This window comes from Elgaria multicarinata, chromosome 3 (assembly GCF_023053635.1).
Source record: "Elgaria multicarinata webbii isolate HBS135686 ecotype San Diego chromosome 3, rElgMul1.1.pri, whole genome shotgun sequence".
Taxonomy (NCBI): domain Eukaryota; kingdom Metazoa; phylum Chordata; class Lepidosauria; order Squamata; family Anguidae; genus Elgaria; species Elgaria multicarinata.
The window spans coordinates 167,220,995-167,248,141 of NC_086173.1; the positions used below are offsets into that span (position 1 = coordinate 167,220,995).

Genomic DNA, 27,147 nt, shown 5'->3' on the forward strand with positions numbered 1-27,147 from the left:
CCCCACTGTGAAGGCTATATGACCCCATCAAGAGAAGTAAAAAATATCTTTTCTAGGGCTCCTCCTACTTGCTTTGATGACCACCCTGTATTTCTGAATCTATACGTAACCCATGGGAAAGGAATAAGCCCTGGATCTGTTCCATAATTCTTTTGCCGTCATTGGAAACTGTATTTCTAATCCATATTTTAGTGGGGGCAGAATTCTTCCCCATTTCTACTACTATTGATCAGATGCCAAGTTTGGATTTGATTATGAGATGCTCCTTTGTATTCAGTTCAGGCCTCAATACAATAATGTAACACTTGGGAATAAAAATGCAGCCCAGCAATCCAGCGCTGGAGGCCAAGATGGAGAAGACCTGCACGGCTACCATGTATTTCCCCTTGGTGCTCAGGTAGGAAGGCAAGAAGGACACCCAGACACTGCAAAAGACCAGCATGCTGAAGGTGATCAGTTTGGCTTCATTGAAGGCTGCAGGCAGCTTCCTGGCTAGGAAAGCCACCGTGAAGCAGATGGCAGCCAGGAAGCCCATGTAGCCAAGGGCAGCATAGAACATGAGGACAGATCCTTCGTTGCATTGCAGGATGATCTCACCAGGCTGGGAATGCATATCTGAATCAGGAAAGGGTGGAAAGGTACCCAACCAGATGGTGCAGATGACAACTTGGACACTGGAACAGGAAAATACAATCGCATTAGCCAAACGCTTCCCCAGCCATCTTCGCACCCTATTCCCTGGCTTGGAGGCCAGGAAGGCCAGCACCACAGTGATGGTTTTGGCCAACACAGAAGAGACGGCCACTGAGAAGATGATACTGAAGGCTGTTTGTCGAAGAAAGCAGGTCACTTTTCTTGGCTGGCCAATGAATAAGAAGAAGGACAAGAAGGAAAACAGGAGAGAGATGAGGAGAATGTAGGAAAGGTCTCGGTTGTTGGCCTTAACTACTGGAGTTTCTAGGAATTTAATGAAGATTCCTAACACAAAGCCAGCAGTTAAGGACAGGTACAGGGCCAAGGAAGTTAGGACAACCCCTAAAGGTTCTTCATAGGACAGAAAAGTTATAATCTTTGGGACACATTGATGTTGGGCCTTGTTTGGCTGCTGATCTGCTGGACACTTGGTGCAATGATCTGCATCTGAAAAGGAGGAGAATGATTTCAGTGTCAATAACATCAAGCTTACACAGAGAACAGCTTGTGTTTTATTACATTTGGGGTAAATATGAAGGTGTGGGATAGGTCAGGAAATGTTGGGGCTGTTCACATGTAGCAGTTGCTAATCATGGGTTAATTAAACCAAGATTGGCTATGGTTTATGTAGGGCATTTGCCATAGAGTATCTGAATATTCAACCCCCAATTGGGCCTGTTGGGAGTTGCCATGTGTTGTCCAAACTTGGATGGTATAGCTTAATCATATGTTAAATAAACTACAGTAACATTCCAATTAAGAATAGATTGCCTGGGGGTTGTTTAATCCATGATTAACCTTCAATGTCTGGGTTCATATGTCAGGTAGCAACCCCAGATAAGACCAAGCAGAGGTTGAATATCCAAGATTTCCACAAATTGTGCACAATTTGCCACAGTGCATGCCAGGTGCATTCCATGGCCTTCTTAAATATTGGGTTGATCATGGGTTGCTGCATGACTTCCAAACTCAGGCCTTAGCTGGACCTAATGTTTATCCCAGGATCATCCCGGGGTCATCCCTGCCTGCTCCTGGGATCCCTGGTGTGTCATTTACATGAACAGGGATGACCCCGGGAAGATCCCGGGATAAACCTTAGATCTAGCTAAGGCCTCTGACATTATGTCTAAATTCTGGATTAAACAACACAGTTAATATCCTTACTTATTGTATGGTATCTGCTTCTCTACAATTAACCAATACTGTCTGGGTCTGGATATCACCTAGCAAGCCATGATTGGCCCAGTCAAGCGTTGAATATTGAAAATGGCCACAGAAATGGCCAGCAGAAAATGGCCACAGAAATGGCCAGCTTCTAATAAACAAGTCAACAAAGTGAAGTAGGACAGGGAGAGAAAGACAGAAGTTCCTTTGTAGAGGACATACATTGTGTTCAGAAGGTTTTTTTTAACTGAAGATCAACTGAAATCTGCCTTCCTGTAACATAAGCCCATTACTTCATGTCCTACAGTCTTGGATGATAGAGAACAGGTTGTGGCCCTCTTCTGTGTGCTATCATATCCTTCGCCTCAGGGTTCTCTTCACTTAGGGCTAAACATACTCATGGCATTCAATCTTTCTTTGTAGACCTTAGTTTCTAGTCCCCTGATCATCTTTTTTGACCTTTCCTGAACTTGCCCTAATTTATCTGAATCCTTCTTAAATTGTGGTGTCAAGAGCCAGATGCCATATTCAAGCTGAGGTTTCATTAGCACAGAGTAGAATGGAACTATCGCTTCCTGTGAATTTCTCAGAGATAATAGAGGTTCTGAAAGTCTATCTGGTAGTTCCTTCAACATCCTAGGATGTGATTCCTCTGCACTTGAGGACCTGAACTCATTTAAGGTCCCAAGATATTCCTTGATCAGCTCTCTGTCAAATCATCATCATCATCATCATCATCATCATCATCATCATCATCATCATCATCCTTTTTTCCTCCAAGGAACCCAAGGCAGCATACATAATCCTCCTCCTCTCCATTCTATCCTCACAACAACAAACCTGTGAGGTAGGCTGGGCTGAGAGTCTGTGGCCATAGCTAGACCTAAGGTTTATCCCTGGATCATCCAGAGGTCAAACCTGTTCATCTAGGTGACACACAGGGGATCCAGTGCTCAGGCAGAGTCAAACCCTGGATGATTCCAGGATAAACCTTAAGTCTAGCTGTGGCCTGTGACTGGCCCAGAGTCACCCAGAGGGTTTCCATGGCCGAGGGGGGACTAGAACCCGGATCTCCCCACTCCCAGTCCAACACTTTAGCCACTACACCACACTGGCTCCTAACCCTGCAGCCTGTTTGGCATATTTATTTATTTATTACATTTTTATACCACCCAATAGCCGTAGCTCTCTGGGCAGTTCACAAAAATTAAAACTAAAAATTAAAATTAAAATATATGCCAGATGTTACACAGATCCTCTTTTTGGAGAAGACTGAGTCAAATGGGTTGAACAGATTTGCCTTTACTTGGGCACCTGTTAGTTTAAATGATTTTGAGCCTGCCCATCAGAAATTCTAGTACCGTGACTTACAAATCAGAATAATACAAGAGAGCATAATAAAGAATGAGAGACTGAAAGAACTGGGCATGTTTAGCCTGGAGAAGAGAAGATTGAGGGGAGACATGATAGCACTCTTCAAAAACTTCAAAGGTTGTCACACTGAGGAGGGCCAGGACCTCTTCTCGATCCTCCCAGAGTGCAGGGCACGGAATAATGGGCACAAGTTAAAGGAAGCCAGATTCTGGCTGGACAACAGGAAAAACTTCCTGACTGTTAGAGCAGTACGACAATGGAACCAGTTATCTAGGGAGGTTGTGGGATCTCCCACACTAGAGGCCTTCAAGAGGCAGCTGGACAACCACCAGTCAGGGATGCTTTAGGGTGGGTTCCTGCACTGAGCAGGGGGTTGGACTCGATGGCCTTGTAGGCCCCTTCCAACTCTGCTATTCTAGGATTCTAGGATTCTATGAAAACCAGTTTCTCTATCTGCTGGAATTGCTGGGCAAATAAGCCACCTTCAGTTGGCACTGAAAGGATATCAGAATCAGCAACGGGGTTGGGGCACTCTGAGGAGGGCATTCCATTAGCAGGATGTCACAGCCAAAAACGTTCCCTCTCTCCTGTTACCCTGTTGGTTCTTTTTCCTCTGGGAACAGAGTTTCTACTGAGGTCACACACCTTCCTGACTGGAGATGGTCCCTTCCGCACATGGAGCGCAAGCGTAGCAGCAAGGTGGCTGTCCTTCCTGGACCTCCTTGGCGTATCCAGGAGGACAGCTCTCGACGCACCGGGAACGAGGCACGCTCTAGTGATAAAGTGAAGGAGCATCAAGAAAATGATGTTAGGCATATTCATGTCTATGGAAATGATTGAATGGGAAGGATCCAATGGGTTAGGGTCAACTCCAGTCCTGATTACCCATGTGGCTTTGTTAAGGCTAGCTCTTTTTAAGCATAATGACATTGGAGTGAAACTTCTTTGGTGTATTTACCTGTTTCAACACATACATCCCTGGTTTCTGTGTATAAAAACATTTAAGGCTGCATACAGAACACACCAATTCACACTATTCATTTACTACATCAATTACTTTTATTTCAAGACTCAAGCCACTGAAAGCTCCATCCAATGAGCGTATTTCTTTACAGACCATCAAGTCCCATGATGCTAGGTGGAATGTACTTCCAGGTATGTTGCATAGAATTCCACTATACACTTTATATATAGCCATTCTACATACTATTAGAGTTTTACAGAGGTCACAGAACAAGAATTTGACACAAATCATTTCCCCTACCCTATTAAAATGGCTGGGCCACACAATGGCTTCCGGGTTAAAAGTGAGCTTTACGCCTGGCGATGTCAGTCTCTTCACACTCCCAATATTCACCCTACCGAAAGACATATTGGGGAACAGCACCCAATTCACAATGTCAAAGTCCGGCTCTAGCTCCCCATTCTCATCCAGATGTAGTCCGTCAATGGAAATATTAGAAAGATGGACTTCTCTTAAGGAAGCGTGGATCTAGAATGACAGATAAAACAACCGGCATTTAGAAAACATTTTGAAGTATTCTGCATCTTAGCCATCCTTACTTCAAGCTCTGATTCTCTATGACTAATGCCTTTGCTAGACGTGGTGGAAAATCTGGGGGAGTGGTGGGGAGACCTCGCATTATGAATAACGTGTGATCTTGCCCTTATTCACACGCGAGCTGCAACGAGCTCTGGAGGAGAGCCGTCGTTGCCGCCATTTTTTAAAAAAACTTTGAAAGTGGCAGCAGCAGTGCAAGAGCCAGGAAAGGTAAGTGGGTGTTGATTTTTTTTTTAAAAAAAAAAATTCTCTTTCCCCCCCATTCACGATCTCCCCCCCCCTGGCCCTGTTCTCCTTCCCCCCATCTGTGATCTCCCCCCTGGCCCCGTTCTCCTTCCCCTCCATCCGTGATCTCCCCGCCCTGGCCCCGTTCTTCTTCCCCCACCCAACCACCATGTCTGATGCCCCCTGCCCAATTGTCCCCCCACCCGCCATGCCTGCCCGATCACCCGCCCACCAGATCGCCCACCTGCCATGTCTACCCAATCGCCCGCCCGCTCAATTGCCAGCAAGCCATGTCTGATGCCCCCTGCGCCCCCCCAGCTGCGATCTCCCCACCCTGGCTCCACTCTTCCCCCATCTCTCCTGCCGGGTCCACTCTTCCCCCCTGGCCCCCATCTCCCTGCCATGATTTCCCCCCCAGCCCGATGAGCACAGAGCTCCTATGGAGCGCTGTGCCCAGTGTGCAGCTTTTCCCGGCTACTCACGAGTAAGCTGCGTAGCCAGGAAAAGCCAGGAAACTGGCTAGACCTTTCGCAGCCCCAGGCTCAGCCCGGGACTGCGGAAATACCAGGCTACAACTGGTGCCAGTTATCCTGGGCCAAGGGAGGGTTTAGCCCGGGCTGACCCCAGGATCCCCTGTGCGTCATCTGGATGCACAGGGGTGAGCCTGGGTATCAGCTCAGGCTAAACCCTCATCTAGCAATGGCCTAAGAGTAATTCATATCCCATACAAACACAGAGGCCCCATTCAGAAGACACATTAAACCATGGCTTTAACCACAGTGGTTAAGCCAGAAAGCTGTTCCATTTTCAGAAGACACCTTAAACTAGGGCTGTGCAGGGACCCACCAATCCACTCTGGATCCTGATCCAGACCTTCCAGATCAGGTCTGAACAGCTCTGGATTGATCCAGACCTCTTCCGAACTGATCCGGATGCCAATCCGGAGCGAGATCCGGAGGTCCGGATTTCCCCCCATAGACTTACATTGGAAAAGAAAAACGCCTATAACTTTTTTAGTTTTTAAGATAGAAACATGAAAATGGGCACCATGATAGCTTCTAAATATATCCTTAGCCACAGACACTTTAAAGGAAATGGGATCATCCCCTGATTTTTGGATATTTTTTTTATAGTTTCCCCCATTTACAGAAATGCATTTATCTCCATCATTTTCCAAGATACACACATGTAACTGGGCACCATGATAACTTCCACATAGGACCGTATGCATGCTTACTTTGAAGCAAATCGGATCATGCCCTGATTTTTAGAGATTTTTAAAAGTTAAATCTGAACCACAATACCCTCAGAAATAAAATGTGTATTTGAAGGAGTGAAAGTGCATCTCAAGACAACATTAGCATTTGAAGTGCTAATGTCCCAAGATGTACTTTCGATTTGCTCCTTCCAATACACATTTTATTTCTGAGGATATTGTGGTTGAGGTTTAAAGTTAGTATTATAACATGCGAACCTTTCTGCTAGTACATGTTCTGGAGGAAGGATTGTCAAGATTAATAACTTGGTGAAATTTAACTTTGAATAAAAAAATCTTTTGATATATTTTAATATAGTTTTAAGCAGAGCATTTACCTATAATAAAATTAAAACATTTTTAAATCTAATACTGTATAGCCACAGGACTAAATTATTATTATTATTATTATTATTATTATTATTATTATTATTATTATTATTTATTTATTTATTTATATAGCACCATCAATGTACATGGTGCTGTACAGAGTAAAACAGTAAATAGCAAGACCCTGCCACATAGGCTTACATTCTACTAAAATCATAGTAAAGCAATAAGGAGGGGAAGGGAATACAAACAGGCACAGGGTAGGGTAAAACTAACAGTATAAAGTCTGAGCAACATCAAGTTTTAAAAGCTTTAGGAAAAAGAAAAGTTTTTAGCTGAGCTTTAAAAGTTGCGATTGAGCTTGTAGATCTCAAATGTTCTGGAAGAGCGTTCCAGGCGTAAGGGGCAGCAGAAGAGAATGGACGAAGCCGAGCAAGGGAAGTAGAGACCCTTGGGCAGGCGAGAAACATGTCATAAGAGGAGCGACGAGCACGAGCGGGGCGATAGTGTGAGATGAGAGAGGAGAGATAGGAAGAAGCTAGACCGTGAAAAGCTTTGAAGGTCAACAGGAGAAGTTTATATTGGATTCTGAAGTGTATTGGAAGCCAATGAAGAGATTTCAGAAGTGGAGTAACATGGTCAGAGTGGCGAGCCAAGAAGATGATCTTAGTGGCAGAGTGGTGGACAGAGACCAATGGACTGATGTGAGAAGAAGGAAGGCCAGAGAGAAGAAGGTTGCAGTAGTCCAACCGAGAAATAACCAGTGCATGAACAAGCATCTTGGCAGAAGAGACAGACAAAAATGATCGAATCCTGGCAATATTATACAGGAAAAAACGACAGGATTTAGCTACTGTCTCAATATGAGGAATAAAGGAGAGCGAGGAGTCAAATATAAAGCCAAGACTACGAGCTTCATTGACCGGAGTAAGCGTAACATCATTGACAGTAGAGAGAATGAGAGATGAGGAGAAGGTTTAGGAGGAAAAACAAGCAATTCAGTCTTTGCCATATTAAGTTTCAAACGACGATGAAGCAGCCAGACTGAGATATCTGAGAGACATGCCGAGATACGATCGTGAACATCAGGAGAAAGATCCGGAGATGAAAGATATAATTGTGTATCATCGGCATACAGATGATATTGGAGGCCATGAGATTGAATAAGATTACCCAAGGGCAACACGTATAAAGAAAACAACAACGGGCCAAGCACCGAGCCTTGCGGAACCCCTACTGTAAGGGGAAAAGAGGAAGACGAGCTGCCATTAGCCAACACGCTGAAAGAGTGACCCGCTAGAAAGGAGGCAAACCAGTTATAGACAGAGCCGCAAAGTCCAAGGTCATGAAGGGAATCTAAGAGAAGATCATGATCAACCGTGTCAAAGGCTGCAGTTAGATCAAGGAGAATAAGAACGGAATAAAGGCCTTTAGACTTGGCAGTAAGAAGATCATTGGTGATCTTAGTAAGGGCTGTTTCAGTGGAATGCAAAGGACGGAATCCAGATTGAAAAGGACCCAGAGCAGAGTTACTAGAAAGTAAGTCAAGACAACAAGAGTAGACTGCACGCTCCAGGACCTTTGAAACAAAAGGCAACAAAGAGACAGGTCAGTAGTTAGACAGAGATAGCCTATCAAGAGTAGGTTTCTTGAGAATGGGAGAGACTGTAGCATGTTTAACAGCAGAAGGAAATGAACCAGAGGACAGAGAAAAATTAATAATATGAAGCAAGGAAGGGAGGATAGCAGGGATAAGATTAATAAAGACGCGAGAAGGAATCGGATCACGAGAACAAGTGGAAGGCTTCGAAGAGCGCAGTATTGTAGACAGCTCATCAGCTGAAGTGTCCTGTGTTGCTAATTGTACTGCATATGTTATGTCTGTACACATATAGTTCTTCATTTGGGGTTGCACCTCTCAAATATTAAACCATAGCCCTGTTATTAGAGGAAGAGCAGATATCAAACATTTAATTTTTTGTAAACCGCCCAGGGAGCTTTGGCTATTGGGTGGCATAAAAATGCAATAAATAAATAAATGAATAAAAATGAAACACATTTGGTTTATTTCATATTGCTTATTTTTGTTATGGTTAGGCCTTTGTAACTCAACAACATCGTGTTCTCTCTCATCAGTTTCATGTATGATTCCTTACAGCTGAAAATCATTGATTGCAATGAGGGCGGGTAGATCTGGCATCTGCTGGTGGTGCTTGGTGGAGTTAGGAAGCCAAGCAGGGATTTGGGGCCTGAAGGTAGGAATAAACTCACCGAGAAAAAAAAGGCTGATCTATACTTCCTAAAGAAAGGCATACATCTAGCAACTAAATAGGAGCATAATTTACACTATTGTGTTGCATCTTGGTCACACTGCATATATTTTATTATTATTATTATTATTATTTATATAGCACCATCAATGTACATGGTGCTGTACAGAGTAAAACAGTAAATAGCAAGACCCTGCCGCATAGGCTTACATTCTAATAAAATCATAATAAAACAATAAGGAGGGGAAGAGAATGCAAACAGGCACAGGGTAGGGTAAACAGGCACTGGGTGGGGTAAAACTAACAGTATAAAGACAGAACAAAATCAAGTTTTAAAAGCTTTAGGAAAAAGAAAAGTTTTTAGCTGAGCTTTAAAAGCTGTGGTTGAACTTGTAGTTCTCAAATGTTCTGGAAGAGCGTTCCAGGCATAAGGGGCAGCAGAAGAAAATGGACGAAGCCGAGCAAGGGAAGTAGAGACCCTTGGGCAGGCGAGAAACATGGCATCAGAGGAGCGAAGAGCACGAGCGGGGCAATAGTGTGAGATGAGAGAGGAAAGATAGGAAGGAGCTAGACAGTGAAAAGCTTTGTAGGTCAACAGGAGAAGTTTATATTGGATTCTGAAGTGAATTGGAAGCCAATGAAGAGATTTCAGAAGTGGATTTACATGGTCACAGCGGCGAGCCAAGAAGATGATCTTAGCAGCAGAGTGGTGAACAGAAACCAACAGACTGATGTGAGAAGAAGGAAGGGAAGAAAAACAGCAAAGAAAATTTCCTTTCTTTACCTATAGAGGGAATGCTGTTGAAACATTCCCAGACAAGGCCTTTCTTAAAGGCCAGCAGTCATAACAGCTCGTGAGGCTAAGTATGGAATACAGAACCCGCACACTGCACAATTTTGCCTTCTCTGTGTAACTTCGTGCTCTTCGCTCCTCTGATGCCATGTTTCTCGCCTGCCCAAGGGCCTCTACTTCCCTTGCTCGGCTTCGTCCATTTTCGTCTGCTGCCCCTTACGCCTGGAACGCTCTTCCAGAACATTTGAGAACTACAAGTTCAACCGCAGCTTTTAAAGCTGAGCTAAAAACTTTTCTTTTTCCTAAAGCTTTTAAAACTTGATTTTGTTCTGACTTTATACTGTTAGTTTTACCCTACCCAATGCCTGTTTACCCTACCCTGTGCCTGTTTGCATTCTCTTCCCCTCCTTATTGTTTTATTGTGATTTTATTAGGATGTAAGCCTATGCGGCAGGGTCTTGCTATTTACTGTTTTACTCTGCACAGCACCATGTACATTGATGGCGCTATATAAATAATAATAATAATAATAATAAATAATAATAACCACAGTGTATTCTTTCTTATTGGTGTGTGTGTGTGTGTGTGTGTGTATCATAGATATCAGATTATCAGATTTTGTTTTAGTGATATTTATAACCACTGGAAAGTCCAACTGAGGCCTTAGTTAGACCTAAGGTTTATCCCGGGGTCATCTCTGCCTGCTCCTGTTATCCCCTGTGTGTCATTTACATGAACAGGGATGACCCTGGGACAATCCCAGGATAAACCTACTGCTTTCGTCGCCAGCTGAAGACCTTTTTATTCACTCAGTATTTTAACACTTAATTTTAACTTAAATTTAAATTTTACTGTTTTAACTCTGTATTTTAATCTCATATCAACTTTGCTGTGTAGTTTTATCCTGGTTGCGCTTTTTATACTGTATTTCGTAATTGTGTTTTAACCTGTTGGGTGTTTTACTGTGGTTTTAATTTTTGTGAACCGCCCAGAGAGCTTCGGCTATTGGGCGGTATAAAAATGTAATAAATAAATAAATAAATAAATAGCTAAGGCCTCAGTTGTTTTGTTGTCATGTCGCTAGCGGCACTTGGTCCACCTCATCAGGTGGACATAACTGGAATAGAACCCATAAGATTGGGCAGCAGATTGTTGGAGGGGCTGTGGTGAAAAAGGAACGTATTTACATATGTGGTGGGATTGTAAATATGTGCAAAAGTTGTGGAAGATGGTGTTCTTTGAGATTGAGCAGATTGTGGGATTTAAAATAGAGGATACACCAAGAATTGCATTACTCTCACTGCAAGAAGATATTAAATGTAGTAAAGAAATTAAGGAATTGATAACGAATTTGCTGACAGCTGGAAGATTCAAGGTGATTATTGTATTGAAGAATGGTATAAAGAAGTGTGGGACATTGCTATTAATGATAAATTGACTTGTAATATTAAAGTGAAAAGAGGTATAGTAAAAATGAATGATTTTGAGGGAATCTGGAAAAAGTTCCTAGTATTTGTGTTTTCTAAGGGAAGCGGGAAACCACCAACAGAAGAAACTATGAGTTTTTGGAAACAGGAATGAGATCCCGAGGTGGGGGGTGCACTTTTATGTTGAGTATGATTATGTTTACTAGATTAAGCTTGAATATATGATACTATTGTAATTTTGTGTTTATGTACTATGTTTTATTTTTCTTTTGTTAATAATACGAGCAGGTTCGTAGCTTGGGGGTTCTCCTAGAACCATCTTTGTCACTTGAGGCTCAGGTGGCCTCGGTGGCACAGAGTGCTTTCTACCAACTTCGGTTGGTGGCCCAGCTACGCCCCTATCTGGACAGGGATAACCTAGCTTCAGTTGTCCATACTCTGGTAACTTCCAAATTAGATTACTGCAATGCCCTCTACATGGGGCTGCCTTTGAAGACGGTCCGGAAGCTGCAGCTTGTGCAAAATGCGGCGGCCAGATTGATAGCTGGAACAGGGAGGTTTGAGCATGTAACACCGATTCTGGCCCGCTTGCATTGGCTGCCTATATGTTTCCGAGCCCAATTCAAGGTGCTGGTCTTAACCTATAAAGCTCTGCATGGCTTGGGACCACAATACCTGATGGAACGCCTCTCCCGACATGAACCTACCCATACACTGCGCTCAACATCTAAGGTCCTCCTCCGAGTGCCTACTCCAAGGGAAGCTCGGAGGATGGCAACAAGTGAGAGGGACTTTTCAGTGGTTGCCCCCCGACTGTGGAATGATCTCCCCGATGAGGCTCGCCTGGCGCCAACATTGTTATCTTTTCGGCGCCAGGTCAAGACTTTTCTCTTCTCCCAGGCATTTTTAACAGCATTTTAACAGCATTTAACAACGTTAAGTTTGTTTTTAATGGACCCCACAATTGTTGTTTTTAAATGGATACTGTTGTTTTTATACTGTTTTTATGTGTGTGTGTTGTTGTTGTTTTTAAATTGTATACTTTTAATGTTTACTATTTTTAAATGTTGTAAACCGCCCAGAGAGCTTCGGCTGTGGGGCGGTATATAAATGTAATTAAATAAATAAATAAATAAATAAATAAATAATAAAAATTAAAAAAAAACGATTGGGCAGGTAAAGGCATCTAACAACTCAAATGGATCAACTACCTATCCAGGCCTATCCAGTGGAATTTTAGGATGCTTTTAGGATGCTTTTAGGATGTTTAACAATGTATACTATGTTTTTAAATCAGTACTTTATGTATTTTATACTTCCTGATGTTCCCCACCTCAATCAAAATGGAGAGACGGGTAAGAATTATTATTATTATTATTATTATTATTATTATTATTATTATTATTATTATTATTATTATTTCCAAAACCACACTGAATACACTGAGAAGACAAAGATTTTCATCCTTGATGTGATTTGGAAAAAGAACAAAATAGGCTATCAAGTGGTCCAGCGGTCCATTTGCAAGAAAAAATTGTTAATAATCATTTGACCAACTACAGAAGAGAAGGCTGAGGGGAGACATGATAGCACTCTTCAAATACTTAAAAGGTTGTCCCACAGAGGAGGGCCTGGATCTCTTCTCGATCCTCCCAGAGTGCAGGACACGGAATAACGGGCTCAAGTTAAAGGAAGCCAGATTCCGGCTGGACATCAGGAAAAACTTCCTGACTGTTAGAGCAGTACCACAATGGAACCAGTTACCTAGGGAGGTTGTGGGCTTCTAGAGGCCTTCAAGAGGCAGCTGGACAACCATCTGTCAGGGATGCTTTAAGGTGGATTCCTGCATTGAGCAGGGGGTTGGACTCGATGGCCTTTTAGGCCCATTCCAACTCTGCTATTCTATGATTCTATGATTCTATGAATCTCTTGTGTTTCTTGTCGCTGTTGCAGTTCCACTGTTCTAATTACCCTTTGCCTTTAATTCTATGAATATCCCAGAGGTGTGTGGGGAGGGCTAAGGGTGCTATGGAGGCAGCAAAAAGCTCCGTTTCCTGCCCATACTGCCATGCAGTAGCCACAGTTACGTGCACTAACACATGTTTGGAAATCTTCATGACGAGAATTTTACTAGTTGCACTTGTGTTGCAAAAGGAAAAGGAAATACCTGCCATGGCTGCAGCTTTTGGTATTCCAGCTTGTCTCGTCGACCCGCCCTCAACACCCACTTGGATCTGGCTGAATGTGCCGCATTTAAGGCATGAGCCATGGCTTGGACACTGTTAGAAGTACTGAAACTGTCTTGAGACAGAACCCTCTCAAGTTCCTGCTGGGGGACTTTCTCCATTTTCTCTTTCTCTGTACACCTTTTCCAGTTCCTCTTGGAGAACTCATGCTTTGAACAGATGCAATGAAAGGCTCCAGCCCAAAACAGATCCAGAGCAGAAGAAAATGGTTCATAGTAGTCGTATTTTGTCCTTTTGTGTGTCTTTACTTTGAAGGCCCAAGAACCACGGATGAACCTGAAGTCATCCAGTAGAAAAGTCAAGGTGATGTCCATGTCCGGAAAAGTTGTTGTGATCCAGACTTTTGCCCCAATTCTTTTCTGTTCAAGTTTTCTTTGAATATAGAAAATCGGAACACATCCGTGGTTGGGGTCTGCATAGAGTACAACTACATTGACGTGTCTCCAGTTGACAGACAGCTCACTCCCATCTCTGATTTCTATGCGTAGTCTTTGTGAGAAGGCCAGACAAATTCCACTCCTGCTCAACAGAGGTGTCATGGCACTCATGAACCTGTCTCCGTTGTCATTGTCTGGAGCAAAGAGACCGATCCATGTCCATTTGAAACACAGGAGCAGTTGGATGATCCCTGGGTACTGTGTTTCTTCCTTCGGGGCCATCCGATAGACAAAAGGGAACTGAGTTTTATCATTATGACCTCGAGCCACAATGGCAAAACTGATCTTGTGAGAAAAAGAAGAAACTGGTGTTTTATAATCTCCTGTTTTCAGGATGATCATCAGATATCTATTAATCTGAAATTATTAATGTGAAGGACCAGGGGGTTAGGAAGTGTTGTTGAGTTTTGAATTATACCAGTTTTCCTGTTAGGTAGTAAACCGTAGTGGTGATGGGTAGATAAGGATTAGTTTGATATGTTTTATGGCTGGTAACTGGTGGATATGTTTATGACCTGGCTGGCGCCAGGACCCAGCCTGGTATGTGGGAAAGAGTGGGAGTGAGGCTTCCCGGGGGCCAGAGTTTCTCCGAAGTCCCGAGGTCAGTTAGAGGCCTCGCACCTGTATGCTATCTCCTAGTTGAGCTAATTGGACCTAGTGTGTGAAGAAGATCAAGTGCCCTCATTAGGGAAGAGGGGCCGTTACAGCCGGGGAAAAGAGGGATAAAAGAGCTAATTGGATTAGGCTTCAGTATGTCTTCGGCCTGGGGCGATGGACGTCTGAAGCAACCCGGTCGGGGTGCTTGAGGAAAGTTATCTTTTTGTTATGTTTTTAGAGTCTGATTTTCTAGGACAAGGCTTGCCACTATTTGGCCGGGAGAAGGGGGGGGGGGGCTTAGTGGTGTGGCTGCATGCTTTTAGATGGACTTGTGGCTAGTATTCCCTAATTCAAACCTACCTCATCTTTCCCTTCTCCCCTCCCCCTATTCTCCACCGTTTCTATATTGTTTCTGTGGCTGCTGTAGACCAAGGCCTTATTTAGTAGTTATGTTTATGTATTAAACTCTTTGCTTTGGTCAACCTGGTGTGTCTGTGTGTCTTTATTCCAGAAATCACCAGTCCCACAGCGTGGGGTGTTGGGGAACCCAGGGAGTGGGGAACCCCGGAGCGGACCCTTGGGAAGAACTGATTGACTCAGGCTTTCTTTACAATTAATATCTACAAAATGCCTGCCACTATGATAGGTGTGAGGTATATGCTGATGTGGAGATGAAAAAAAAATCGAATGTCCATTGTGGGTACACCATTGCTTGTGTGATTTGTTCAAAGAGGTACAGTCATGTCCTTCTCAGTGGAGGTCCAGGAATTCAAGCCACCCCACCCACTGAGAAAACTATGACATCTCAAAGGTAGTGTTCTTCTTTCTCTCAAAGGGGTGAACCCTAAGAAGGAAGGGAAAGGAACCTCTTGTGCAAGCACTGAGTCATTACTGACTCTTGGAGGGATGCCAGCTTTCACCGATGTTTTCTTGGCAGGCCTCATAGCGGGGTGGTTTGCCGTTGCCTTCCCCAGCCATTATTACCTTTACCCCAGCTAGCTGGGCACTCATTTTTCCAACCTCAGGAGGATGGAAGGCTGAGTCGACCTGAGCCGGCTGCCTGAGAACCAGCTTCCGCTGGGATCGAACTCAGGCCATGGGGAGAGTTTCAGCTGCAGAAACTGCTGCTTTACTGCTTTGCGCCGTACTTGCCACTGATGCCGATGCCGGCGCCACCCACCTCCCTCCCCACCAGTTGGTGAGGAGAGCTCGGCAAAAGAAGGCGGAGTGGAGAGATTTTTCCACTCTTCACCCCCCCCTTCTTTCCCCGAGCTCTCCGTCCCAGCCGGCGAGGAGGTCTGTGGGTGGCGGCGGCGGCATGGACGGCTCTTCCTCGTTTCTTTTACAGGGAAGTTAGACTATCGTTTTCGGGGTGCACTGGGGTCGCATAGAAGCGCTCTGGGAACGACGTGCGGATCCCCCCCGGTCTTTAAAAACACCAGGAAATGGAGCAAGAACCAGCTCCTTTCATTAAGTGAGGCCACCATAAAAGGAAGATTAACCTCCTCCCAACTCTGCTACAGATACATTTGGGGTCACACTAGAGCCTTATCTAGGAATTAGAGCTACATAGGCCATGACTAGACCAGGCCTATATCCTGGGATCGTCCCGGGGTCATCTCTGGCTGATCCCTGGATCCCCAGGCTGAGGCCAGGGCTGTGGAAAGTCTAGAGACTTCCATGGCTTTCCCCGGCTGCTCGCTTACTCGCGAGTAGCCGGGAGAAGCCACGCACTGGGCACAGCATTCCATAGGAGCACTGTGCCCATCGGGCCGGGGGGGGGAATCACAGGGGTGGGAGAGATGGGGGCCGGGGGAAAGAGCGGACCCGACAGGAGAGATGGGGGGGAGAAGAACTGGGACGGGCATGGCGGATGGGGACAGGGCATGGCGGAGGGGGGAGGAAGAGCGAGCGAGCGGGCAGGGGAGCATCAGACATTGTGGGGGGGAATCAGGGGCAGGGGGAGCGTGGAACCCTTTATTTTTTAAAAAAAACTACTTACTTTTCCGTTGGTGCGCTCCTGCGCACATGGCCCTTTAAGAGGAAAAAAACTGGCGCACACGATGGGGCTTTCCCTTAACCCGTCGCGTGTTTACGTCTAGCTAGGGGTGACGGCATGCACAGCACGACCTCGCCCCGACTCCCCACCAGATTATCTGGTAGGTCTAGCAAGGCCCAACGAGACAAAATGAGCAGAAAAGGGTGCAGGACTCTGACTTTAGCTCAGGCGTGAGCACCGTAATAGCTCCAGAGAGGGCACTGTCTCCTCAGAACCCTTTAGAGGTTGCAGCCCACTGCTGCCAGCAGACGTGGCCACATGGCCAAAGTCCCAATGAACTGGGAACTACGGTGTGTCGAAAGTTCACCTCCACACAGCTCTCTAAACAGCTACTAGGTGGGGGCTGTGATAAAGAGCCAGTAGGCCCCTCATGCAGGTTGCAGACAACTTCTTGCCCACCCTGTTTAGCTTCACTCTTATTGCCATATGTCTTGTGCTGGGTTCGAGAGTAACTTCTGTAGCAGGAAGCCTTCCCAACTTGCAGTTAGGAAGCCATTCGAATTTGCAATTAGGTAACCTAGAGAAGATTAGCAAATGGGCAATGTAATGTGGTAGACAGCTGTTGAGCTTCCTTTCAAAGGCTACCAATGGACTGTTTATTCTGATTCCTGATCCCAGCCCTTACGATGGTCTTCCCCTGGCCCCACTTTTCGGTTCCCTGTATCCCATTCCAAAGCACCACTACCATCTACAAAGCATACTCCAGAATTTGCTTCCTCAGTGGCCACTGGTGCTTTGGATAGGGAGCTGAGCCAAGCTAGTGTTTGGATTCCATTTATCTGCAGTGGGCCTCCTATCCGTTCCCAATTCCTACCTGTGGGATTTTGTAGATGCTTGACATGGCTGAAACAAGGATGGAGAGGTCAGATTCAGTGCCTTCAAGAATGGCCAGCTGGTTAGTGTTTCTCCCACAGTTGTAATTAGGAAGGCTGCTTCCCTCACCACCAGCAAGCAGCTGTAGCATGGCATAGGAAGTGGTTCTTCCATAAAAATGGCTCTCATAAATGTTGTAGCCCAGGGTGATGTTGGGTAAGAGCCCGGGATCCCCATTGATCTCCTGAATGGCAAACAGGAAGGACAAGATGTGCCAGTGTCTCAGACGTGCACGACTGCAAAACAAATTAAAAGAACAACATTAAAACAGATGTGCCACATGTCATCCCACTTTCAAAGAAAACAAAATGTCAATATCTTTGTTTCATTTTTTAAAATCTATAGCCATTTCCGTGCAATGAAAATCTCAGGAGAACTGATTTTCACATCATGGTCTGTATGTTTGTTGGTGAGAGCAAATAGACACTCATTGTAAGGTAAATGAATATCTATTTACTGCTTAAAAACAAAGATGGAGTGATTATCCCTGATTCCTTAAGAGGGGCATTTGATGGCCTTCAAAGAATAAAAGCACACATACACGGTTCATGAAAGGTTGGTAAATGGCTGCAGAAGTTGCACTGGCTTTGATACTTTGGGCTGTATTAAAAGATGGTCCTGTGTAGAAACTGAGGCCTTAGCTAGACCTAAGGGTTATCCCAGGAAAATGGAGGGATCATCCCTGCCTGCTCCTGGGATCCCCTGTGTGCCATTTGGATGCACAGGGATGATCCCAGGACGATCCCGGGATATAGGCCTGGTCCAGCCATGGCCTGAGTGTTCAGCCTAAGGAGAAGAAGTCAATGAACTTTACTTTCAGCTAATACTTTGGGGGCCTCATCTGAGTTTGAATGTTCACCTTTACAACCCAGTGGATCGTTGATAAATCAGGACCGGTATGAAAGACCACAATCAAAGAAATACATATAGGAACAAATATATTACCTTTGTCACACTCAATGACTCAAAATAATACGTTCTTTATATTGAAAATTACAACTTGAAGACAGATGTAGAAAACATTACAAATGTTCAGAGAAGGTCATAAGAACACAATCAATAAACCTACAAAATAATGCGTGTACCAGTTGCTGGGGAACATGGGCGGGAGGGTGCTGTCGCACTGTGTCCTGCCTTGTTGGTCTCTGGCCGATGGCTGGTTGGCCACTGTGTGAACAGAGTGCTGAACTAGATGGACCCTTGGTCTGATCCAGCATCAGGGCTCTTCTTATGTTCTTATGTTCTTATATTAATGTTGTAGGAACGGCATGAAAATAGTATTGAAGATGCCTAACCAACCTATAAGCAAGCATGAGTAAGTAATCATGATTGCACAATAAATGCTTCATGTACCCAATAGTAGAAGCTCTCTGCCAGTAAAACTTGTCCAAAACTTGAGCACTCTTAATACCTGACACTTTTCAGGTTGTTGTGTCAAAAAGGGAATGGGGATGTGTTAGGAACTGTGAGTTACATGATGAGGAGTAGCATGTAACTCACGAGGAGGAGGAGGAGGCTGAATTGGGGTTGCCTCTGCACAACATCTCTGGAGAGGAGCTGAGGCCAGGTAGGAGTTTGGGCAGGGGTGAAGAGCCGCAGGCTGGACTCAGTACCAGCATGGTTGGGCAGCAGCCGGCGGAGGCTCCCTCCAGCTCAGCCTATGAGGAAGAGCAAACAAACATCTTACCGGTGCCATCGTTCAAACAACAAAGGTCAGAGAAGGAGGCGTTACGCAGATCCAAGCGTATTGCTACTAAACGCCAGATAAGCAGGGAACAGCTGTGATTCTGGGCTTGGGTATTTATTAAAGTAACAGTGCGCAGGCCAGGAACTTGGCAGACTTAATCTGGTTTGCCTGAGAAAGCTCTGGACCAGGAAACCTCTGCCTTGTTGTGCTCGTGCTGTACCGGTTGGACTATGGACTTCTTGGACTCTGTGACTCTCTCCTGCCCTTTGGAACTCGGACTGGCTTTGTGGACCTCCGTGACCTTCTCTCTCTTGCCCTTTATGACGGCTGGATTGATTTATGGACTGGCTTTGACTTCTTCGTAAGCACCAAAAGACTGTTCTGTTTATTTATGTTTGTACGGTGTGTTTAGCTTATTCTTGACCAGAGTAATACAAGTTAAGTCTTAACTCTTCCTTTGGTGTGTTTGCTGTTTCCTGGATGCGTTCCCAGTCTGGGCACAGAGCCCATTTAGATAATTTGAAAAGTGGCTGGTTGCTAGGCCGCTTTTCAGGACAGGATGCTAAAATATATATATATATAACATGGGACCTTTCTACACCTAAGGGTTATCCCAGGAAAATGGAGGGATCGTCCCTGCCTGCTCCTGGGATAGCCTGTGTGGCATTATGGCCATGGCTAGACCAGGCCTATATCCCGGGATCATCCCAGGATCATCCCTGTACATCCAAATGACACACAGGGGATCCCGGGAGCAGGCAGGGATGACCCCTCCATTTGCCTGGGATAATCCTTAGGTCTAGCTAAGGCCTTTGATGCACAGGGATGATCCCAGGATGATCCCGGGATATAGGATTGGTGTAGACATGCCCACAGCCTCTAAAATATCGAGGTGTGTGTGTGTTATATCAGAAACTAACTCTACAAACCTTGAAACAAGGAACTCTGCCTGATAGTTTAACGCCCTTTCTGCTCTCTCTGAATGTTCAATTCCACAATGAATTTGGTTCTGCTTCCATCAAAATGTCTGACACCCAAATACACTGAACAATAATAATAATAATAATAACAACAACAACAACAACAACAACAACAACAACAACAACAATAATTTATTTCTTACCCGCCTCTCCATTCTGATTGAGGCGGGGAACACCAATAAACGATAAAATACACAATACTCAGTTAAAACATAATATATATTGTTAAAAACATCCTAAAAACATTTTAAAAACATCTTAAAATTCCACTGGATAGGCCTCCTATATTTGCTAGCTTATAGTAGGACATTACACTGGGGATGGAGGGGGAATCCCTGCAATGGTGTTTGTGTTTTTGAGCTCCCCAAAGAGAGGAGCACCCTGGATTCACTCTCTGGGCATGTCTACGCCATGACTTATCCCAGGGATCGCCCCGGGGTCATCCCTGTGCGTCCACATGACACACAGGGGATTGCAGGAGCAGGCAGCGATGATCCCTCTATTTCCCAGGGATAACTGGGATGGCTTTCCCCCAGCTTTTCCCACAGTCTCGGGATCATCCTGAGACCATGGGACGTGTGGGCAGCCATCCTGGTTTTGCCCAGGGTCCTTGCAAGTAAATGCGGGGAGCCGTGAACCAGGCACAGGGCACAGAGCTCTTTAAGCGCTCTGTACCCATCCAGGGTGGGGAGGGTAGCGGTGTCAGGCCTTTAAAAAAAACACACATTTGCGTTGGAGCATACGCTGCTCCAGGTCCTTTTCTTTTTCCTCCTTCCTCCCAGGACGTCGCATGCCATGTGTGGACAAAGGCAGAGGATCTCACGATCAGCATATCACAAGATCCTCCGCACTCCACCGGGAGGTATAGACATGCCCTGTGTCTTATCTCAGGGTGTACCAGCAAAGAGGATATTTGTCCTTTGGGCTAAAAGTATGCAAGCCGCATCCCGCCATATGCATTGACGCTGAATTTGATGGTGCCTCAGTGCAAAGAAACTCTAATTTCCCAACTAAATGAAGTCGTATGTTGCCTTCATGTTAATGAAGCTCCAAATTCTGAATCAAAAGGCAGAACAAGCACAAAGTAGAGAGAGTGATTTTCCAGGGATGTCCAGGGGATGGGAGTGTAGGCTGGGAAGTGTTAAATCATCGTTACTTACTGATAAATCATGGGAAGAGGAGGCTTGGAAAACATTTGCGGTTTTCCAAATTCAATGAATTCCGAAGATGTGATCGCACTAATGAGGTAGTCTCCCGACCGGTAGTAATTTGATGCTCCCTTTTGAGTTCTTGGGCATTTCTGCACCTGATAGGTTGGACGAGGCAGCAACAGCAGCCACAGAAGCACTGATATCATTTTGGGTTTGCCTGCTACACCTCTTGTCTGTCTGCTCCTCTCACTTCCATAGCCAGCAAGTCGGAGAACTCGTAAAAGGCTGAAGTTGCAGTGTCTTTACAAACACACAGAGCCAATGGGTGTGTGTGTTTCTACTCAACCACTCCCCAAGCATGGTCACCCCAGCCTGCACTAAATCTCAGCCCAAGCTGTGTGTTGCACACACATATTTTATGTAGTGAAGTTTTAAGGCGTGGTGCCAGGAGTTTCCTCTTGTTGCCCTTAGTTCTGCTGTTCAGGTCATGGGTCTCGAAGGCAATCTCCAGAAGACATGAATAAATAATCTCCTGAGCTTTGGCAAGGAACTGCATAAATCACTATGTTTTCGATAATTGTAAAGGGAGGCATGATCTCCTCGGCTCTCTGTGTGGGCTGAGAAGCAGATGCCAGAGATGGAGGGAAATGTGTTTGCAAGAAGTCACCAAGGAGACTCCATCTTCTGAGATGTGTTGTGGTGCGGGAAAGTAAGCCTGGTCTGACCTTCCTTTAAGGAACTAAAGAGACCAGATCAGGAAAATATGTTAAGTTGTATATCAGGCAAATATGGCCCTCTAATATTGTTCAACTGCAAGTCCCATGAGCCCTAGCCACCATAGTCAGTGGTGAGGGCTGATAGAAGATTCAGGCCATAGCTAGACCTAAGGTTTATCCCAGGATCATCCCGGGTGGAGGTGTGGGACGAAATGAGGTCAGCGCGGTTTCCGGTGAGGTCAGCACTGGTCAGGAAAAGGTGTGCTAAGGGGAGTGGTCAGCGGCTTCGGCCAAACCTCCTCCTCCATTTGCGCCCCATCTGCAGCTGTGGCAGTGGTGCAGCACGGCAGCATTTTTTTTAACCCAACGGGTCCACTTTGTGCCTGAACGGAGGACCAAAAAAGTGGCTGGTGAGCTGTTGGGGGGGTGTGGTGGATGTGTAGGATATGTGCAACTCGGTACCTCTGTGTGGGTCACTTTTTGGGAAGGCAGGCATCCAACTGTAATGGGAAGTTGGTGACCTGTCACGGGGGGGGGGGGCAACCACAAGTACCATCCTAATGCCAGTGGTTTAGGCTGCACAGATGATGTAAAGGCGAGCTGGGAATGATGGGCACGATAGAGGCATGCAGGGCTGTGTGCCTATTTGTGTGGGTACGCGGCAGCTGGCTGTAAGGGGGCAACAAGCGAGGGTGGGCGGCCATTTTCCAGCGGCCACGCGGCAGCAGGTGGAAGGTCAGGGAAGCATCAGCCCAGGGGTGGGCACGTGCCCTGGGGCCCCTTTGCACTGTGTCAATACACTTCCCTATCCTTTTGACTGCAATTGCTGGGGAGGGAGTGACAGCAGTGGCAGGCTGCTGATGCCGGTTTTGCACCTCCAATGATACGGAAACTGATGAGCCCCCTTCTCTCTGCTTGGCCCCTGTGTAGGTATCAGGAATGGGTCCGAAAGGGAGGAATGTGACTTGGTGCCACCAGGAGATTCTAGATCTGCTGGACATTTGGGGAGAACAGAGGATTCAAGAGCAGCTGAGGGCTAGCCACCGCAACTTTAATGTCTTCGAAGAAGTGGCGTGGGAGATGGCCAAGAGAGGCCATAAGCGAACCGCAGAAGAGTGCCGCACTAAATCCAAGGGCATGCGGACAGAGTACCGGCGTGTGAGGAACCATAATGAGAGGTCAGCCAGCAATACCACCACGTGCCCGTACTACGATCAGTTACATAATATTCTTCGCAGAGATACCACAGTTCGCCCCAAACGCGTTGCAGGCAGTCTGAAAATTACTCGGACACAGTCCAAATGCCTATCTACCCAAGCCACTCAGCCACCACCCTCTCTTCCCGTGGGGTCCCAGGACATGTTTGAGGAGGCAAGCGAAACCAGCTCGCTCACCAGGGATGTGGAAGAAGGCACATCAGCTGGTGAGTGTGGCTGTTTGCCTCCCCCTACACATCCCATCCAACTATGGCAATGGGACTGCAATGGCACCCCACAGGTGTGCTGGCAGGGGGCAGGAGGTGGGGGGGAGAAGCGTAGCATATCATGCCAGTGGGCATCCTGCCTTTTCCTCGCAAACTGTGTGGATCAATGGGGGGGGGCGTGGAAGTGCTGCATTTGTGACCCATGCACTGCTGGTGACTGGTAGCTGCCCTTTCCCCTACCTCCAATGTTTTCTCCTACATGCCACCAGATGATGAAGAATTAAGCACTACAGCTGGAGGCTCTGCTAGTGAAGCAGGCGAGGGCACCAGCAGGCGGACTGCACTGAACTGTGAGTGTGTGCCCCTCCACAACTGACTGTGTGCTGCGTACAGTCTCACCACACCATGCCCATTGGACCTTTGTGGAGGGTGGGCTGGCAAATGGGTCTGCACCAGTCATAGTTACTGTGTCAATGCGTTTGGTCATGTAGCCCTGACTTTGCCTTGGCAGACCCCCCCAGAATCCGCTAAAGCTGACTCCAGGGACAGCACAGATGCAGCAGGTGCTCCTGGTGAGTACTGTGGACTCCTGAGGCATGTATGTGTGCTCTTGCAACCACTCACACATGCTGGGGAGGCGCCACTCCTCACAGAAAGGTGTGGGTGCGCATGTAGATGGGCAAGCATGTGAAACTGCACCCTGGCAGGTGCCCTGTGCTGGACGCCCTGAATGGGGAAAGGTGTAGTTAGTGTGGTGGGTGGGTGTGACTGAACTCTACCTTCACACAATCACACCAACAGGAGGGGGGCGGGGGTCAAAATGTTTGGGAAGGAGTCTGCATTTCCCAGGGAGGCAGACACAGCAAGGTTGATGCAGTGGGAGTGCGCATTTCTCGGCCACGGGAACTGCTCTCAGAGATAACAGCACTGAGGTCTCCGGCAGTGGAATGCAATGTTGAGAGTTAAGCACCCACTAGCCACATTGCCAGCTGTTCGGTTGCTAAGGGCAGTTGTAGCCCAACATCCCCACCCTTTCACTGCCATGCTGGAAGTGGCACTTCAGCTGCTGTGCCCTCTTCTGCAAGTGGATGGCTGGATGTGCAGGATTGCGCTGGCCCAATGTGATGGTGTGTCTTTAGGGCACTGGCCACTCCACCTGCTCCTCACCTCCCCTGTTCACTGGTGCAGCATGTGGCTGAATTCCCCAACCTCTCCACACAGATCCAGGGGTGGCAAACCCCAAGGCCACCCTGTCACCTGCATCTCGCCTGGCAGAGATTCGCAACTGCTGCTTACAGAAGACAGGAGGAGATGCTGCGCTTGAAATCATGCGCCAGGCAGCAGAAGACAACTCCCGCATCCTGCAACTCCTCCAGCAGGACCTTCACCCAGCACGTGGCCAGCATTCAGCAGCAAGCCAAAGTAGATTCCGAGCAGGGGGCAGCAATGGTGCGCTCTGTGGATAAGCTAGTCAGCTCTCTGGAGGGGCTGGTCACTGCCATCCTCCCAGTCTTCACTGGTCAGAGGGCTGGCCCGCCTATGCACAGGGATGCATGTGCGAGAGCACTGCCTCTTACTGGGCCAGAAGCTGGTGGAGTAGGAGGCAGCCTCCCAGTGGAGGAGCTGCTCCCTGGGCCACTCTGGGAGGAGGCTCGCCAACCCCCACCCCAGAGGGATGACACACCACCCCACCCCAGAGGGATGACACACCACCCCCACCCCAGAGGGAGCACACACCACCCCCACCCCAGAGGGAGCACACACCACCCCCACCCCAGAGGGATGACACACCACCCCCACCCCAGAGGGAGCACACACACACACCACCCCAGAGGGAGCACACACCACCCCCCACCCCAGAGGGAGCACACACCACCACCACCCCAGAGGGAGCACACACCACCCCCACCCCAGAGGGAGCACACACCACCCCCACCCCAGAGGGAGGCCACACCACCCCCACCCCAGAGGGAGCACACACCACCCCCACCCCAGAGGGAGCACACACCACCCCCACCCCAGAGGGAGCACACACCACCCCCACCCCAGAGGGAGCACACACCACCCCCACTCCAGAGGGAGCACACACCACCCCCACCCCAGAGGGAGCACACACCACCCCCACCCCAGAGGGAGCACACACCACCCCCACCCCAGAGGGAGCACACACCACCCCCACCCCAGAGGGAGCACACACCACCCCCACCCCAGAGGGAGACCACACCACCCCCACCCCAGAGGGAGCACACACCACCCCCACCCCAGAGGGAGCACACACCACCCCCACCCCAGAGGGAGCACACACCACCCCAGGAGAAAACTCTCTGTGCCCCACCCCAGGGGAGGAAGGGCAGGGGAAAGGGCAAGGCAGCCACAGCTGCTGTGGGGCCACAGGGCAGGAGCAAGGCAGCCACAGCTGCTGTGGGTGGGGGAAGGGAAAGGCCAGGGGCAGGTGCCTGGAGCTTCCAGTAGCTCCCCCCACAGTGCCTGGGGAACCCCGCAGCCCCCCCCCACCAAGCAGCAGCGCAGGGAGTTGCCAAAGCGTAACCCAAAGGAGCGCCAGCCCTACTCCCCATGAAGGGGAGGAATGGTACTATTGAGTGGGGGTGGGGTGGGGGTGGGGGTCTCCATTCCTCCTACTCCCACCGGGGCCCATGGGCAAGCACTGTAGAGAAGCACATACACAACTTACAACAATATAAAGGCACTTTACTTTTATAAAACAAACATTTTCTAAATAAAACAGTAGAACTGCTGCAGTCACGGGTCTTGGTGCTCCCGGGCATCCTGCCTGCAGGATCTCTTGAAGTCCTGGACATCCCGCTCCACCCGGGTGACTCTCCGTTCCAAGGATGACACAAGCACTGATGACTGAGGGGATGTTTTCTTCTGCCAACTCCAGTCGCACGCCTAAGCTACGCCACCTCCCCTTGAGGTGCCCGAACGCCTGCTCCACCACAATGCGTGCTCGACTAAGACACCGATTGAAGTGGGCTTGCTGTGAAGTCACTGCCCCACCATAGGGTTTCATCAGCCACTCGCGCAAAGGATACATGCCATCGGCCACAATGAGGGGTGGGATCTGCTGCTCCTGCAATCTGATGGTGGGATGGGTAGGCATGAACAAACCTGCATCCATCATCTCAGAGTGCTGAGTTGGCGAAGATGTAGGCATCGTGGTTCTTGCCACTCCATCCTATTTCCGCATTGATGAACTGGCCTCTGTGGTAGCAGGTCCCCTGCAGAATCATGGAGTAGTCGTCCTTCCTGTTTATGTATTCGGAGGCTTGCCTTATCGGACATTGGATACAAATGTGCGTTCCATCCACCGCGCCCACACAATGAGGGCACACCAGCGCCCCAAAACCATTCATGATCTGCGGGACAGAAAACAAAGGGCATATTACCAGCATGTGCATTGTTTCTGGATTTTCGTACGTACGCAAAAGTTAGCCCCTGTTCCAAGCCCATTCCCCTCCACTCACCTCTACCACATTCCCAGTCCTGACTGTACATGCTAGGAGGTGCATCTCCATGGCAAAGCACACCTCCAGGACTATTTGTGCCGCCGTAGAGCACCCTACCCCGAACTGCTCTGCTGTGGTTCTGTAGACGTAGGGGGTAGCCAGCTTCCATATCGTGATGGCTAGTCATTTCTCCACTGGAATAGGTCTCCGCATGACAGTGATGTTCCTCTCCAGGAGTGGCCGCAACTCCTCTATGATTTCAAAAAATGTGCCCCTACTCATGCAGAAGTTGCTCAACCATTGCTCATTGTCCCACTCCTTTAGAACAAAGTTCTCCCACCAGTCCTTGCTCGTCGGCTGGACCCAGTAGCGCCGGCGGTGACTTGTGCGGCTCACGTAATCTGCATAAGCTGTCACCA

The 27,147-nt window shown here is 47.5% G+C and overlaps 1 protein-coding gene across 1 annotated transcript; it reads right to left on the bottom strand.

Moving 5' to 3' along the window:
* Positions 1–229: 229 nt before the first annotated feature.
* On the bottom strand, positions 230–26,436 carry LOC134395760 (vomeronasal type-2 receptor 26-like). The gene is made up of 2 exons (XM_063121924.1): positions 26,091–26,436; positions 230–1,140 (listed from the first exon to the last, which is right to left on the bottom strand). Exons 1-2 carry the CDS (start codon positions 26,434–26,436, stop codon positions 230–232), a joined length of 1,257 nt encoding a protein of 418 aa, XP_062977994.1.
* Positions 26,437–27,147: the final 711 nt, after the last annotated feature.